Here is an 18,331-nt window from a genome sequence, read left to right on the forward strand (position 1 = left end):
TCTGTGATACTTCTTTCAAATACCCACAGGTAAATTTACAGTATTGTGTCAGTTAACTGTGCATTTTAAAAGGTGGATTAGTTGATAAATTTAACTACAGCTCTCAAATTTGATCTGAATTGATTGCTTAAGGATTCTTTTGGAGACTACGGCCGATAGATGGGAGTATTTGGTGTCAGATTATTATTTTTTTTAATCCAATGGATTCGGAACAATTCACACGTTCTGCGTGGAGGAACCACCTTGTTGGTAGGCCTGATGGCCACACAATGGCGCCATTTCACTCTTTTTCCTTAAAGGGTGTTGTGGCTGTTCAGGGTTTCAAATACGGGGTTTGATACACTAACAGCTGGCATGGTTAATAACACTTCTGCCTTCCTGTTTAGTTTCAATGTTCTTCATGTGCTTGCTGCATGGGTTTCCCCCTGTTTCCTCACACTTTAACAAAATGTCAGCTTGATTGAAGACAAATTTGTTCATAAATGTGAATGTGGGTATGAATAGTTTGCCTAAAATTACATGGGAATGATTGGTGACCGGTCCACGGTGTACCCTACACCTCATCCAATTTCAACTGGGATAGGCTTCAGTTCAACAGCAAGTGCTATTTAAAAAAAAAAAGAAAAAAGAATGGGTGTATTAAAATATATTTTTCTTGGCTGGCATTCCTGCAGCCATAATAATATTGACACCACAGCTGGAGCTTAGGGTTCATATCATTCATTTGACGGGAAAGGAACAAACAGAAGAGCATACTTTTTTTTTTTTTTTTTTTTTTTTTTTTTTTAAGAACAGAAACATTTATTTTATATGACATATAAAACAGATGGGATATGAGCATTGGTTAATTAAATCTAGTCTGTAACCATGTGTTGGATACATGCTCCCATCCCATCCTGCAGTAGCATGAGCATTATATACATAGTAAGCCTCTTAATTACACTTTGTACAAATGAGAAATATGCAACCCGCATCCACAAACTTTCGAGTTAATTATTGCTTTTTTTTTCTTTTCTTTATTTTTTTTTTTTTACATGTGATAATATCTTCTATTAGTTCTATTCTTGCAAAAACCTGTCATAAAATAGAGTCAAACAATTTTTTCATCTCTCTTTAAATATAACTCTCAGCAATTACAAAGAAACATGAAAAGTCTAGAGACTTAAACCATAACATTCATACAACAGTTGTCAGTATTTTAACAGACTGCAGGGTATAATTTTAAATAATTACAACTTATGAGAAAAAGGGTCCTTATTAGTCTGCAGTACCTAAGTTGGGCTTCCTTTCATTATGTTTTATACACTCAACTTACCTACCAGGCCAAAAAAAAATAAAAAAAAATAAGCCTCTGCAGTCACTGGTTAAATTATGAATGCTTAAATAATAATGGGTTAACCAAAAGATTGCAGAATACCTGTTAAACTCTTTAAATAGTTAAAAAAAAAAAAAAAGTGTAAAAACTTTCATAGGTTAAGAACAAAATAAAAGCGGTGTGGGAGTACCGAAGAAACGAAATGTTATTGGTGGTGGTGGCAGCATGGGGGATGCTTCAGTTATCACAGTGATCACACACAAGTCAGGTTAAGATTTCAAAGACGTTGGTAGCCGTGTGTGGAGTATTCGTCCACCGTTAGTTCCTTCATGTGTACGTTTTGACAGAGGCCAGAGCTTGTGCTGAGGAGAGAAAGAAAAGGTTCCATCAAACGTGATATGTATGCAGAAGAATTTCAAAATGTCAGCTTCCCAGTTACCCCAAAAAGACAAACAACATTACGTTGACTAACGCTAAAAACAACACTGAGGAGACTCGAGCGTAATGGGTGAGGACAAAAGACAACAAGTGATGAAGGCCCTTACTGGTGCTACTACACACACATGAAGTGAGAGCCGTCAGCGAGCTGAGGCGGGGTGTTAGGAGATGGCGAGAGGGTTGGGGAAGATGACGACGGGCTTTTCACTGCAACAAAACACAGCAATATGTTCAACACCACAGCACACCTCAAAAAAACAAAAAAAAACACAAAAAAAACACAGCTTGAGACTAAACAGTCAAACGCACATCACATCTTACAAAATTGACACTGCATTTTCAGTTCTACTATTCAGTTCAGTTCTATAACTATTGTTACTTCAAATCTGTAAGTGATGAAATATTTCTTCTGAACAAAAATGACAAAAGCATTAAGACACATGTTAATCATGACTCGACCACGGGTTGGTCTGGGGACCTTAAATTGGGTACATATACTGCTAATCTGGCCTGATTTGCAGCAGTCTTCAGAATCAGCCAAGGCCCGATGGTCAAGTCTCTGCTTCCAACTTTTTAGCAACACTTTGGGTACCACCAGTGATATTTGAACTTACAAATGGCAACATTTTTGCAGTAATGTGCTCTGATCAAATCTTAAAGAGATACTTCACTTATTTAGCCCATTATAGCAATAAAAAGTTAATATTTTGTCTATGATTTGATGCTTTCATTATTTTTCACGTACAATTAGTAGCCTTAAAAACATATTTTGCAACTTGTCAACTGAAAATTACATCATAAAGGCTCAGGTAACCAATCACGGCTCACCTGTTTTCTAGGTTTGGTCATGTGACATTCACAAGCTGAACTGTGACTGGTTACCTGAGCCCTTGTGATATCATTTTCAGTCGACAGCAAGTTGCAAAATGTGTTTTTAAAGGTACTAATTGTACATGAAAAATAATGAAAATATCAAATGTATTATAGGCAAAAGATTAATGTTTGCCAAAAATGGTTAAATAAGTATCCCTTTAAATGTCTCCAACTTCAATCTCCAATTTTCTTCCATCTTCATTAGGAGTTGGTGTCCCAATGCTTTTGTCCATATAGTGCAGTAGGTGATGACATCCGACCTACAGCTCTAGTGGCTATAACACTTCAGCCACACCGAATAGGCTTCTTTTACCAGTTACAGATGTACGTTGTCAAATTTAGGGCCAAAGCACACGTGCACACTATCAACATATATTTGTAGCTCAAACATTTGCTTGCCATCTGTGAGATCCCTTTTATTTACAGTCTACTGCTTCCAGCACTAATCACAGCCATGGATCTGACCACGGCTCGGAAAACATCAGTGATGGAACGCCACTTTTAGTCATTGATGCGCAGACGCTTTCAAGTGGGCAGCTGTGATGTCATGGAAAAAGAAGCCACAGTTGTGTTGGACTGAAGTGCTCATTCAGTCTAGCCAGCATACGACTATATTGAGATGGAAAAGTAGTTTCCATACAACAACCAAAACTATATTAGTTAGTCTACTTAAGGAATAAGTCTACTTAAGGAGTAGCCCCACACATCTGTAACAACATTGAATTCAAATGTGATATGTAGTGCACCCACCAGCCACATATTGAGGTAACACCTGCATTAACTAAGTCAGACTCAAATACAGGCTTTAAGAAACCTGTGTAATGGTAACATTTACTTTTTAAATGTAAATCATAGCCAGAGGTGTTTTTTTCTAAAATATTATAAACACCCCATATGCTACAATACAGTTAAATAAACTTCAACCACAATACTAAACATTGCATAAACTTTATAGATTGATGGAAGGTTTAGCAGGTATATATGTGTATGGTGAGTGAACCTTTTTTTTTTTTTTTTTAAACAACTTGTTAATAAAGTAGGAAAAATACTGCAAGGGGCAAAACAGCATGCTTGAGGTACAGTAAAGTAGCCATTTTTGTAGGCATAAAATGCGAGATAGGAGAGGGTTGAGAGAATAAGTAATCTTTTCAGAAAAAAATAGGTTATTCTTGAAATACTTCCTCTTTTAACGCTTCTTTCAAATTTACAGTGTTAAAAGGAATCCTGACTGTAATGACAAGTTTGCTTCACATGATTTATTTGATTGTAACTAACATAGCTATGAGATTCATTTTTCAAAAATAATTTCCTGTTCCATTTTGGAGAAACTCTACATATGCCGGCAATGTTGTTGGCGTGACATAGAATGGTGCTATTCTCTCGAAGTAAAACGGTGCGGTTGGGATACTGCCCCTCCCCCACGACGTGCTCTTGTTGTCATTCAGCAGATGCATTAAAAGACTTTGATCGGCCTCGTTATTGCCCTCAAGCTTAACCATAATCGCCTCTGTGCTTAACTCATTCAGTCACATTGCAATAGTTCTGATTTTTATTTTATTTTTTACTCCTAACTAGACTTTGGTCTAATTAAGGCTAATTAAAGGCTGTAAACGTCCGCGGCAGATATCACATTGTGCCGTTAAGGCACGCACACACACACACACACACACACCCACACACACACACGTGTCCACTGTTAGTTCCTTCATGTGTACGTTTTGACAGAGGCCAGAGCTTTTGTGATAAGGGCAAATTTGGAAAGAATCTAGTGAATTATGACTAGTGCATGTTGTGCGGGAGGGGCACTATTCCAACCGCACTGTTTCGCTGCCATTCTACGTTATGTAAATAAAATGGGGGCGTATCCTGTATACAAACAGAGATTCTACTAAATGTATTAAACTGGAAATGATTTTTGAAAAATGAATCTCATAGTTATGTTAGTAACAACCAAATCTAGCATATGGCGTAAACTTGTCATTACAGTCAGGGTTCCTTTTAAACACAACAGTGTGTTGCCATACAGTGGCCAACAGTGGAATTGCACTGAAAACAAGACAAAATTGAGTTAAACCTGCACCCCCCCCCCCCCTCCCTCCAAAAAAATAACAATAAAAAATCAAAAAAATAGCGGGACGGCGAACCCGTAACAATCTATGGAGTTCACTGTGTTGTTTTCACGTATGATAAATGTGAAAACATCTGAGGACGAACAACCATCCTCTCCATGTTTTTTTTTTGTTTTTTTTAGCCTACCTGCAACCAGCTTGCTACGTTTAGAGGCCTCTGCTGCCAGCTCATAAGAGATGTTAATCATCTTCTCTTTCTCTTGTATGGAAATCTCCTCTTCAGTCTCCACTGGGTTTAACGGTACGGTAGGCATCGCATTCTGCATGCTAGGAGACATGGACAGTAAGTATGAAATGTACAGCTATAAGGTGAAAGCAGATAGTAAAATAAAATATTAGGGTAACTTCTACTTTGACAAACTGTATGCAAATTGAATTTGTGTCAAAAAGTTCAAGCATAAGTTCATGCAGAGAGCTATTTTGTGTTTACCTGTTTTTGGCAATGAGAGCTTTGATGCGGTCAACTTTCCTCTGCTTGTCAGCCTCCTGCTCTGGGCTAAGAGCCTCCTCCGGGTCCGACTCCACATAGCGTTCAGGTATCAACACTTTGTCAGGCACAGACAGCTGCAGCAAGCAGTGAGAGAGAGAGAGTGAGAGAAGCGCCTGCAAACTGTCTGTCAATAATTTCTAAGCAGTTTTTAGTGAAGGTTTAAAAATGCGAGAGTGATTCAGCCTTACTTCCCGAACTAGATTGAAGCGGTCTGAGTTTGAGGCTTCTTTGAGACGTGCGATTTCTTCGGCGGGCGTCTCCTGCTCCCTCACCACCTCCTGCTGCCGGAGTGAGGCCTCTAGCTCCAGAATGTCTGTGCTCATGACCTCTTCTCTACGCCTCACTTGAGACTGCAAAATATTCAGAAACAATACAGACCACATGAATGATGAGTCCACGACTGATTCTGCTGTTCTATAGCATCTGTTTGCGTACAGTACCTGCACATGGCGTGAATGGTTGTCTTTAGTAAACGAATTGCTGCGGGAGAGCGCGTTTTCCTCGCTGCTACCCCGAATGCGAATGCCCTTTTTCTTCTCCTTGAGGGCACCCTGTTGGTGGCGGCGAATCCTCTCCAGCTGCTCTTCCACGCTCATCCTGGGCCGACCGCTCTCTAGCGCACACAGCTGATGCTCCATGGCACTGTGTGGACGCTGCTCCTGTTCGACGCACAATACAACCCTGAGCATTAATGTAAATTCTTGAGAGTGTAAAAACTGTTTATAGTTGTCAAAAAGCGTAAGAGTCATGAATAAAACTATTAAGACAGAACTATTATCACACAATGACTACCTGTTAAGTCAAGAACTTTTTTTCGCAATAATGTGTTGTATTTGCCTCCCAACTAGTCTAAAAATAGAATTGTGATTAATATTGTGTTTGTGGAATTTGAATTGAAGTTTGAAGTTTATTGAACATATGCATATATACATATATAATTATATAAACACATAAACAAAGAAAGAAAGTTAAAAGTAAAAAATAAAAGAAACATCCAATAAATATCGATGTATATGTTCAAGGGAGTAGGAAGAATGCAGCAAAATCCACTCGTTTTTATTCATCTCAGAGGGGCAGCCATTTTGCCACTTCCTGTCAACTTAAAATGACATCTTAGTTGCTCAGGTAACAACAAATCATGGCTCACCTGCTTTCTTAATTTGGTCATGTGGTGTTGACAATCGAACCTGATGTTATTTTCAGTCGACAGTAAACAGCAAAATGTCTGCAATTACTTGTATGTGCTACTTTTTGTTGGTCAATCGCATAAAATCTCAAATAACTCATTCACTCCCAGCCATTTTCACTGAAGCATCACCATTCGCTCCCAGCTGTTTTACTGTATTTGGACTGATTTTGCAAGGCCCACAGAATATTGCGTTCTATTGGTATAAAACATGGAACTTACCAAAAAAATGATTAGAGTCTCTTCTTTCATCAGGAAAGAAAAGTATATTTATATGTTTCTGTTTTGTAGCAATTAGCATTAGAATATAGTTAAGTTTCATCATTATTCACAAATCTGTTTAAAACTGTGGGGGGAAAACAGCTTGTTGCAAAATGGCCCTGGTTGATCTCTTATACTCTGCTGACACCTGCTGGCCTTTTTTTGTAATAACTACCATTGCTACCATTGTTAAATGTTTGTTTGTTTGTTTGTTTTTAAATGGTGGTTGTCAGGTAGCAAAATGTGAAAAACAACAAGAATACTTTTTCAAGGCACTGCAGTTCATATAATGGAGCAGTAAACTGAGGTGGTGTCTCAATACTTTTGTCTGAGTAATTCCTGAGCATGTATTTCAGGTAACAGAAAATAGTAACAGTAATGGTGCTTAATGGGTCTTCAATCTCCACTCATCCGGAAGGGAATGAGTGCTTTGGAAGCAACCTGAATGAATGGCTGCTATGCACTGGCACGCTTCTACTGGCACTGGCGTGTGCACTCACAGAGACCGGAGGGCCATTTAATGCCCGAGAATAAGAGGCTGACAATGTGAAGTTGTTCACTCTGCTAGGCGCCACGCTAGAGGGAGCTGCTAAATCTGGATTCCATCCAGTGCTCTGGGATGCTGCAGCTCCTGACCAAGGGGCTGGTACCTAAGGGCCTGAGTTGAACTCTGTGAGGAACTCTCTTACCACTGCAGGCTATATTAACTAGAACAAAGCCTAGACGGTAGGCAGCGGACAATTTACAAAGATAATTTATTTTCATTTATATTAAAAGCTGGTCTCCATTTTTTCAAACAGATATGCAGAAACAAACTTGGCAAGAATAAAAGGACACACCCGGCCATGTGGCACACTAAATAACACAGTTGGTATATTTGCTAGTGTGCGTGGGTGGAAACTGTATAAACCGAGCTTCTCATTCATTTTACAAGAGGCTGTTTTGGAGTGGGTTGGTCACACCCGAGCCATGTGGTAAGTGCCCTACTTGCCACGCACAAGCTTTAAACCTTCAGCTTGATGACCACAACAGGCAGTTAAGAGGCCATTATAAATAACATAGAGGGGGGGGGGCACTCATAGCACAGCCAAAAATGATTCGATAATATTTTCTATTTCTTGTTTTGTGGATATAGAATATGTGTAGGAAATAAACAGTTACCCAGTAACTCCAAAATATTTGGTTGCTTCAGTTTAAAGACTTACCATCCTGGAGTCAGGCTTTTTACTCTTCCTTAGGGTAACATATGAGGCGATGGAGGATGACTCAGGCACTGGGGATTTGGTTCTTGGTGGAACAATGCCAACTGGGTAGGACAGCCCTGGTAGCAGAAGAAACCAATAGAATGATGCAAAAGTACATCCATGTTTCAATAATGCAATGTAAAATTGAATAAACTGAACACAGAAAAAGTGAGGCAACATACAGCTGGGAGATAATTGTGTAAATACAACATTGTAAATAATTCAGTGGTATTTGGTTTCTATACTGTGTATTAAGTCCAATGTACAAAAATCTCACGGTATCCATGGTAACATGTCTTAACTGTTGCTGACCCAGCTTGTGATTAGAAGGTTTGACCTTGTTTTTATCCTATTGTAAAGTGCTGCTTAGGGGTGTGCTCAAAAAATCGATACGGCAATATATCGTTGCGGGCCTCATCACAATACACGTATCGATGCGCAGGCGTCAGATTCGATATTGCTCGTTAACTTTAAATCGGCAGTTCACGTTTGCCTTTGCGGCTTGCATTGTACCTAAAAAATAAAAACCAGCAGCGTCTTTGAAATTAATTGCCTTCAATTAATGCAAAAATATCTCACCGGTGATTGGACACTGTGTCTTGCTAAGAAAAAAGAAAGCAGAGGAAGAATGTCAACATTTATTTATTGATAAACTTAAAGGGATCGTTCGGCTTTTTTAACATGAATCTCAATTTCATCCTCACCCCCCGTGTGTGCGATCAGCACTGACTTACCCCTGACAGCGTTCTGTGACACCAGTTCTGGTCCGGCGTTGGACGAGAGGAAAAGCACGCTGGCTGGGGTGTCGGAAATAAAGTGTTTTTCTTCTAAAAACTATTTGTTTTCAAAAGTGTGATACATTTCCATCACAATACTCCTTTCCTGAAAAAAGTCAGACGCCATTACCGCCAGCCACTACTTTTCTGTTCGTTCGTATCACTGCGTGGCGCCCTGTAGACAGCGAATTGACGCACTGCTGCCAGCTGATCCTTCCGCCTGAAGTTGTTTGCCTTTTCGGCGGAAGTATAGCTGGCTGGCTGCAGTGCGTCGGTTAGCGCTCTACAGGGCGGCGCACAGTGATACGAACGAACGAACAGAAAAGTAGTGGCTGGCGGTAATGGCGTCTGATTTTATTCAGAAAAGAGTATTGTGGTGGAAATGTATCACGCTTTTGAAAACAAATAGTTTTTAGAAGAAAAACGCTTTATTTCCGAGACTCCAGCCAGCTTGCTGGACTATTTTCCTCTCGTCCAACACCGAACTAGAACGCGTGTCACAGAACGCTGTCAGGGGTAAGTCAGTGCTGATCGCACACACTGGAGGTGAGGATCAAATTGAGATTCATGTTAAAAAATCTGAACGATCCCTTTAACATGGCACGTGTCTCAGTGTACCAATTTTCCTATATTTTGTTTAAAAAAAATAAAATTAAATAAAATATTTCTTATTTGGGATACATATGTATCGCGATAGGTATCGTATCGTGGCCCCTGTATCGTGATACGTATCGTATCGTGAGGTTGGCGGCAATACCCAGCCCTAGTGCTGCTTGTGTAAAGCAATGACTACCATAAGAAGTGCTAGTGAAATGGACTTGTTTTTTTATTTTATTTTTTTATTTTTTTAAGGCCAAATGTCATTTATAATCATCATATAAATTCCTTTGGCCTTAAGTGTGATGTTATACAGTACTGTACCTTTGTTGGCAGAATGATCAGAAGGGTGTTCAGTCCTGTCCTCTCCGTTGCTCTCATCCACTTCAGCTACTGTGGTGAGCTCTGGTTCACTCTTGTACAGTCGGTAGTCTGGCCCCTGTCAATGAATTATAAATGGCTGCTTCAACACATATTGAGAATTCAAAGGCTTATCCAAATCACTACAAGTTTCCAAAGTAAAAGTTTTTTCTCCCATGGAATGGCTTCCAAGACGAGGGCCAACTGATATCCTTAATGCATTGGGTTGAAAGTTTAGGCTTAAGGAAACAATTCCATGTTGTATCAGATGGACAACCCAGGATGACTTGCAACCAAAGAGAGGAGAACAAAAGCTGTCAGTTATCCAAAAAATAAAGTTGCAACACACTGAAAAAGCACATTTCCTTCAACAGAATCCAAACAAAAATATGAAAATATGAAACAAAAAAAAGGGATGTTATCAAAAAAAAAAAAAAAAAAGTATAAATCCAAAACCAAAAGTGAAAAAAAATCTACACAGCAGGCAGTGACACAGCTGCAGGCAAAGTCAGCAGGTCAACAAGCTTACGCTGTGAGTGCCATTCTTCTGATTGGTCTTCCTGTCCTCCGTTCTGTGGAGGGATGCTGAGCGAACTCCGGCATGAGGGGGGGTTGCGGGGGGGTTGGGCTCATATGACTGGGGCAAAGGTGGCCGTGGGGGTACCGAATCCTGCTCCTGGGGGATTATACAAGGCATGACAGGAAGCAAGGTGACATAGGACGCCGTCATGCACGGTCTGGGTGACCTCCATCTGGACCAGCCTCCTTTCATAAACTGCCGAGAACTTAACATTCTGTTGTTGTGTGAGCGTCATACACACTCGGGGGCTCATTTGCATGTACCTTTATTTGTACAAACGACATTTTATAATATTTTTTATACAATTATAGATTTTTAATGATTGTTTAAATAGGAATTTAAAAATTACACAATAAATTAATTAATAATGATTATATGCAGTACAGTACACGTATAATAGACTACTGTATCTCTGCCAATGGGAAAAGGAAAAAAAATAGTTAAAAATTAATTGCAAAAAAATTATTAATTGTACTGCAAGGGCCCCTGAGGATGCCAGCCTGCTTCATACAGTATAACTTTATTGCAGTAATGGTCAAAAGTTTGACTGTATTGCTGTATTATGGAATTACAGTACAGTCAACCCCCATATATTCGAGTTTGGCACCCACGGATTTGCATATTTGTGGATTTTCTTTCCCCCAGCATTTTACAATTTTTGTTGTTTTTTTGTCCCCTATTATCCTATAAAAAGTGTATATTGAATGTTTCAACAGCATTTATTTACGGTAATCATTTTTGTGTATAAGAAAAAAATCATGTCATGTCAGGATCATCAATACTGGAGTACACCTTGTATATTAAACTTTTTTATTTTTTTTATTTTTTTACCAGTATCATTAATATGAACTTGTGAAAATATAAGCTGTTGAGGAACATTTGCTTTAATATGTTATTTTCATAGTTATTCACCTCTGTTTTCTGCATGCTGAAGTTGGGCCCATACAAGCCCATAGAGCCATCAGCATTTCTCTGGTCTTTATGTTTATTGAGGACCTCCATTACATCCTGGATCCGCCACAACTCTTTCTGGATGCACACGTGCTGCTGGCTGGGAGGTTCAGTCTGTGAAAACGGTGATAAAAAAATATTAGGCCAGAATTGGGGCCAGTAGATCAGTGACATAGGAGCAAGGTTATTGATTGAAGAAAAAGTGCATAAAGTTGTAGTTCTATTTCGTCCCTCCCGACCGCCAGAAGGCGGTGCTTTAAGCACTGAATGTTCCTTTCGCGCATGCGCAGTTCGAGTAATGCATACCAAATTAGTCACCTGTGACCCCTGGGTGACCCTAGAAGGGTATAAGTTCCGGTGTCACCCAAGGTTCGTTTCCTCTTTTCTTCTCGCGTGGCGTATGCATACGACACATTTTCGAAGAGCGTAAGAATTGGGATTTGTATTTATCCTCTTGACCGCGCCGCTTGGAGCCTTGTGACCGGATCGGTCGGAGCTGCGTAGTTCGCCCTCCAAAGGCTGCGGCGACGGTGTTTTTCTTTCCTTCGTTCGTGACCCGACGTGGTCGCGTATTCTAACCTCCCGTGGGGTAAGGTTATTGACTACTTGTCTACTTTGCCGTCTAATTTCCGCGTTTACTGCGGTGTTTTGAGTTTTTTGTGTGGCTAGCCTCGCGTTAGCGCCCTGGCTACCACGGCTCGTAGTTTACCCTATTTTTTCCTCCGCTGGCTTTGGCAGCGTTAGCGCTTCTCTCGGTTTATTAGCGCCGCTTTCTCCGACGGTGTTGCCGTTTGGTTTTTGCTTTTCTTTTTGTGCCTTTGCTGGTGAGGGCAGCGTCAGCGTCCCCGCTCCCAGCTTACGGCGTCGCGCTTCTCGCTCGATTGTTTGTCTTACTTACTTTTGTGCGTGCCCCGCCTGCGGTGCGCACCTGGCTTCAGCTGTGCAGGTGGCGTTTGCGCCCCTTCTCTCAGCTTGTCGACGCTTTCGCGACTGCCCCTCCCGCCCGTCGGCCGCTCCGTGTGCGTCTGCTGCGCAGGTGGCGTTCGCGCGCCTTCCCTCAGCTTATCGCTACTATTGACAACTGGCTGTCTGCCCCCGCCCTCCGTCGGCTGCTCGGTGTGCGTCTGCTGTGCAGGTGGCGTTCGCGCCCCCTTCCCTCGGCTTATCGCTGCTTTACCGGCTTACTGTTTGCCCCGACCCACGCGTCGGCTGCCCGGTGTGGGTCTGCTGTGCAGGTGGCGCTCGCGCCCCCTTCCCTCAGCTTCCCGCTCATCGCTGTTTGGGCCTCTTTGTGTTCACAATGGAGGACTCCCGTTGCTGCGTGGACTGTGGTATCCTCTTTGAGGCCTCCGACGTCCTGGACGATCGCTGCCAGAGGTGTCTTGTTTCTGACCGTGCCGGTGATGGCCGAGCCTGCAGTCCTGGTGTCAGTGACCCCAGTCCACTGGGTCATCTGTCGTCCGCCCAACAGAGGCGCCGGAAACGTCTCGGTGTGTCCTCTGCTGTACATGCCCCCCCCCCCCAGGAAAAGGGCGGCACAGCGACGACTCGCTTCGGAGGTTGGGCACCTTCAGGCTGAACTGGCAGAAGTGAGATCTCTTCTGCAGGACCGTCACCCTCCCACACTTACGGGGGGGCCGGGACCACCTGCCCTGCCCATGCCGCGACCATCCCCCCCGCCCATGCCAGTGCTTCCTCCTGAGGAGGACGCCATTTCCTTGGCAGCTTCGGCTTCCTTTTTTCATGACGACGACCGTGACCCGGGGTCTGTGGTTTTGGGACCAAACACTCCAGCGTCCGCTCAGAGTTCGTCCAGTGAGGCGGGGGATGGTTCTATACGGGCTGTCCTGCGCAATGCCTTGGACCTCCTGCATTTGGAGGTGCCTCCACAGGCTCAATCGGCGTCTGAGAGCGCTTTCTTCCGGCGCAGGCGCCCTTCCTCTGCCTTTTCTGTCCCCGCATCTGAGGACTATCTGCGGGAACTGCATGCTTGCTGGAGGGATCCTGGGGCTCTCTCCCGCCCTTCGGCTGATGGCCGTGATTTAGCATCGATGCACGATGCTGCTAGTGTTGGCTTGGACCGGATGCCTGCTGTGGAGCCAGCTGTCGCATCCCTCATTGTGTCCCCGGAGGAGACCCTTCGGCCATCTGTGCGATGTCCTCGACCCCAATGTCGTGTGACTGACGACCTTCTCACACGGGCCTATGGCGCTGGTGCACGTGCTGGTCGCATTGGGAACTCTTTGGCTCACCTCATGCTTGCTCTCTCTACATCCCTGCAAGCGGACAGCGTGGAGGCTGCTGTGTCCTTCAGTGATGCAGCCCTCCAGGCTTTTGCCCTCATGACTAGGGAGCACGGCCGACTCATGTCCTTCCTAGTGCAGGCGCGCCGCCAGGTGTGGCTAGCGCAGTCCCCCTTGTCGGAGGCCTCTAGGAGGGCCCTCCGTGGTGTTCCTGTGGAGCCGGGGGAGCTTTTTGGTTCTGCCGCTGTGGGTGCACTGGAAAGGACGGTTAAGGCTCATGAGACCAGGAAGCAGCTTTCCAGCCTCAATAGAGCCCTGCCTCCCCAACAGGGTAGGCCTGGAGCACGCTCTGCTTTTCATCGCTTTCCTCAGCCCTGGCCTGCCGAGGCTTATGGCACCCGGCGACCCCCGCAGAGGCCCGCCGAGGACTTTCGCTCCTCCGCCCGCTTGCCTTCAGGGCAACCACGGGCTGCAGGCCCCACCCGCCGTCCCTCTCGGGCCCCTAGGGGCCGGAGGGCCAGGGACTGAGGCCTTGGGGCCGGCCGTCGGACATTTTTCCCACCAACAGCTCAGTTACTGGCCTGCTCGTGCCTCGGACCCATGGGTGGTCTCCATCTTGACCCACGGGTACGAGCTGCGGTTCCGACGCCGGCCTCCTGCTTCCTGTCGGGTCAGGGTGACTCATCGCCGACCCGGCAAAAGCCTCAGCTCTGGACCAGGAGCTGTCCGCCCTCCTGGCCAGGGACGCGATCGAGGCCGTGGACCCCCTGGCACAGCCCGGGGGCTTCTACTCGACATACTTCCTTGTCCCAAAGAAGACCGGTGCTCCCTCGCTCCGCGGGTCTTCACTCGGTTTGTGGAGGCTGCTCTGGCGCCCCTGCAGTCTGTGGGCATGAAGGTGCTGCCGTACCTCGACGACTGGCTCCTCTGCGCGCCGTCGCGGGCTCAGGTGATCCAGGACACCTCCGATCTCCTGTCTCATGTGGCCCGGTTGGGTATCAGGGTCAATTTGCCCAAGTCCTCTCTGGTCCCCTCTCAGCGGACGGACTTCATTGGTGTGACGTTGGACACCACGGTTATGAGAGCCCACCCATCTCCTCACCGAGTCGACGATGTTCTTCGCCTCCTCGCGCTCTTTCGAGGGGGCAGGCTGTTGCCTTACGTCGCCTGCTTGCGGCTTTTGGGCAAGCTGACGTCCATGACGGCTGTGGTCCCGTTGGGTCTGCTGACACTGCGCCCACTACAGAGGTGGCTGAACGGCTTCCACTTGGATGCCAAGTGGCACCGCCACCGGAGGCTCAGGGTGTCCCGTCGGTGCCTCCTCGCCCTGGCACCTTGGAGGGAGAGGGCTTTTCTATTGAGCGGAGTCCCGCTGGGTGTGGCCCCGGCCCGCCGCGAAACAATCACCACGGATGCCAGCCTCACGGGCTGGGGTGCTGTCTGGCAGCACAGGACGGCTCAGGGAAGTTGGTCTGTGCGCGACAGGGTCGATCACATCAATGTGCTGGAGCTTCGGGCGGTGTACTTGGCACTCATGCACTTCTTGCCATACCTGAGCGGACGGCATGTTCTCATACGGTCGGACAACACCACGACCGTGTTTCAAATAAACCGTCAGGGCGGCGTCAGGTCCGCCCGTCTGTTGGAGACCTCCCAGCACCTTCTCAGGTGGGCTGCTCCCCGTCTGGCCAGTCTACGGGCCACCTATCTGCCGGGGGTTCGGAACCAGCTCGCGGACTCTCTCTCCCGTCGGGGTCCTCCTCCGGGAGAGTGGCGCCTCCACCCAGAGGTGGTGCGCATGATTTGGAGCAGCTTCGGCACGGCGGAGGTCGATCTCTTTGCCTCCGAGGACTCGACCCACTGCCCACTTTGGTTTTCCCTGAGCGAGGCCACCAGCCCTCTCGGTCTGGATGCACTGGCGCAGCCGTGGCCAGAGTGCCTTCTCTACGCCTTTCCGCCGCTCCCTCTGATATTGCTGACGCTTCAGAGAGTTCTTCAGGAGGGGCACACGCTGTTGCTGGTGGCCCCCTTCTGGCCGGCCCGGACGTGGTTCCCCCTGCTCCGGCGAGCCGTGGCGTCTCCCCGACAGGGAGGACCTGTTGTCTCAACAGGGAGGTCGGGTTTGGCATCCCGACCCTCGGCGCCTTCGCTGGTGTGTTTGGCCACTGAGGGGCCCCAACCGCTGCTGACCGGCTGTACAGAGTCTGTCACGCGGACCATTCTTAATGCGAGGGCACCGTCCACTCGGCTACAGTATGCCAACAGGTGGAAGTTGTTTGTGGCGTGGTGCGGAGAACGCGGGGTGGACCCCGTTTCGTGTTCCGTCCCCACCATCCTGGATTTCTTGCAGTCCCTCCTGGATAAGGGCAGGTCTCAGTCGACTCTGAAGGTGTATGTGGCAGCTATTTCTGCCCGGCATGTTGGTGCTGATGGCGGCTCCGTGGGGCGCCATGAGCTGGTGTCCTTGTTCCTCAGAGGGGCTCTGCGTCTTCGTCCCCGCCCGGCTCCTCGGGTTCCGGCGTGGGATCTGCAGTTGGTGCTGGACGGCCTGTGCAGGCCTCCCTTCGAGCCCCTGGCGGGGGCGGACCTTCTATGGGTGTCGCGCAAGACTGCACTCTTGCTCGCCGTTGCCTCCGCCAAGCGCGTCAGCGACCTACACGCTTTATCGGTTAGCCCTGAATGCCTGCGATGGCACCCGGATGGCGCCGGCGTCACTCTGTGGCCGAACACTGCCTTCATTCCCAAGGTGTTGTCTGGCTCTCGTTCTAACCAGCCTCTACGGCTTTAACGTTATGTACCCACTCCTGCTGATGGCGGGGACAGGCCGGAGCTCTTGTGTCCGGTGAGAGCCTTGCAGTGTTACATTGACGCTACGGCGGGCATTCGTACGTCTGCCCAGCTTTTTGTTTGTTATGGTGGTCCTACCAAGGGCTCCGCTCTCTCCAAGCAGCGCTTGTCTCACTGGGTCGGGGATGCCATTCGTCATTCCTACCTGCTGTCTGGCCGCCCCCTGCCGTCAGGGGTGCGCTGTCACTCCACCAGGAGCGTTGCCACGTCTTGGGCCGCCCTGAGGGGTGTTTCCCTGGAGGATATCTGTGCTGCTGCCTCATGGGCGACGCCTTGCACCTTCTCCAGGTTTTATAGCGTGGATGTCGCCTCTCCCCATCCGCTTGGCGTGATCTTGGGTCCTGCTGGGGCTTCTCAGTGAGGTTTGTGTCTGAGATCCCTCGCGACTACGCCGGTATTAGTCATTCAGTGCTTAAAGCACCGCCTTCTGGCGGTCGGGAGGGACGAAATAGAACGAAAGTTACAACTGTAACTACGGTTCTATGAGTCCCGGACGACCGCCAGGGCGTCCTGTCGCTCGGAATCCTCGTGTTCACGCGAGAAGATTCCGTAGGAAACGAACCTTGGGTGACACCGGAACTTATACCCTTCTAGGGTCACCCAGGGGTCACAGGTGACTAATTTGGTATGCATTACTCGAACTGCGCATGCGCGAAAGGAACATTCAGTGCTTAAAGCACCGCCTTCTGGCGGTCGTCCGGGACTCATAGAACCGTAGTTACAGTTGTAACTTTCGTTTTACAATCTGTCAGCGAAACTGATTTCATGGCAGAGTGCTTGATGAGGAGATGTTGAGGCTCCCCCTTCTGGCCCTCAATTGCGAATTAGTAAATGAACTGAGTCAAGTTGAGCCAAGAATAAACATGAGGGAAAGGATTCCAGCATCACTCCGCTCATCAATCTTAGCTCTCTAAGTTATGTCTGGAACTGAGATATTTATTTTGGAAAATGAAGCAAGGGAGTTTCAGTTAGAAGAATCCTACCTGTGGACTTCCAAGTGCTTCAAGTTGTTCCAGCAGGTTGCTTTTCGACAGAATTACAGCTCCTTCTAGGTGGTCATACTCGCGCCATGACCGCTCCAACTCCTGGTTTGGAAAAGACAGGCATAATGTTTTTCGAGGGGGATCCCTTCAGAAAAACACATTTGAAAGGATTTAGGATGGCATGGATGATCTTACAGTTGTGACCCGGGAGATCTCTCTGCAGGTGCTGAGCAAGCCGCTCTGCAGTAAATCTCTCTGCTGGATGACACTCTGCATGGCAGCCGGGTTGTCTGAGCCCAATTCTATCTCCTGGCTTGCTGACAGCAGCGCAGTCTCCAGAGTATGCTGCAGGAAGACACAATTCATCAATTACATGATCTGCCTTGTTGACGAGCTTTTTTTGGAAAAGTTGGACTGTGACGGAACAAATTTAATCGTTGACTATTTAATTAGCAGTCATTAACCACTGCCAGCCATTTTAGAATATTTCAAAATTTTCAATATCCACAATATTATGTTCAATAATTATATATAAACCCTATCTGCCAGATGACAAAATAGAATCACTCCTTTCTGCCTTATCCCGTTCTTTTATAATTGACAGTAAAAAAAAAAAAAAAAAAAAGTAGGTTGCACAAAATGTAGCCATTACTCCCATGGGACTCTCAAACTGTGTTTATTTGTATAAAATGGGGCAATTATATCATCTACTGGTGGTTAAGCATAATTAGGTTCTCCCCCATCTCGCCCTGTCGAAAAAAATGCAATTGACAAGTATACTTGTCAATGGCAGTGGATGAGTCAGGGACGTTGCTACATCGGGGATAGGGGGTGCTATGGTCCCACCAGAAATCTGTATAGCCCAGTTAAGATCCTCCGGAGTTTAATTTGATATTCTAAACTATATTTACAAATTACTTTCTCAGCTCCACTATTTGTTGGTCAAGCCCCCCTTTAGCACTGCGAGGCAAAAAAAAAATCCTGGGGTCGTGCCTTCATTATTGTATTTTTAGTATCCAAGCAATATGCTGCCTCATTTATTTTAGTACATACTGTAC

General features: G+C 46.2%; 1 protein-coding gene across 16 annotated transcripts in view; it reads right to left on the bottom strand.

Annotated features, from left to right (window-relative positions):
- Positions 1-1,378: 1,378 nt before the first annotated feature.
- Positions 1,379-18,331, bottom strand: part of plekha5 (pleckstrin homology domain containing, family A member 5) — a 114,866-nt gene continuing 97,913 nt past the window's right edge. For 10 of the 16 annotated variants that reach the window (XM_077515856.1, XM_077515859.1, XM_077515858.1 and 7 more), the window contains 12 exons: positions 17,469-17,618; positions 17,274-17,375; positions 11,162-11,314; positions 10,199-10,345; positions 9,634-9,748; positions 7,898-8,013; positions 5,686-5,904; positions 5,434-5,595; positions 5,186-5,319; positions 4,883-5,022; positions 1,861-1,960; positions 1,379-1,677 (listed from right to left, as the gene is read on the bottom strand). In XM_077515856.1, the coding sequence (XP_077371982.1) occupies positions 1,869-1,960; positions 4,883-5,022; positions 5,186-5,319; positions 5,434-5,595; positions 5,686-5,904; positions 7,898-8,013; positions 9,634-9,748; positions 10,199-10,345; positions 11,162-11,314; positions 17,274-17,375; positions 17,469-17,618 (1,530 nt within the window). In that variant the 3' untranslated portion in view covers positions 1,379-1,677; positions 1,861-1,868. The remainder of the gene's footprint in view (positions 1,678-1,860; positions 1,961-4,882; positions 5,023-5,185; positions 5,320-5,433; positions 5,596-5,685; positions 5,905-7,897; positions 8,014-9,633; positions 9,749-10,198; positions 10,346-11,161; positions 11,315-17,273; positions 17,376-17,468; positions 17,619-18,331) is intronic. The other 6 variants (XM_077515860.1, XM_077515863.1, XM_077515872.1 and 3 more) reach the window with 2 other exon arrangements.

Source organism: Festucalex cinctus, chromosome 3 (genome assembly GCF_051991245.1).
Source record: "Festucalex cinctus isolate MCC-2025b chromosome 3, RoL_Fcin_1.0, whole genome shotgun sequence".
Lineage (NCBI taxonomy): Eukaryota > Metazoa > Chordata > Actinopteri > Syngnathiformes > Syngnathidae > Festucalex > Festucalex cinctus.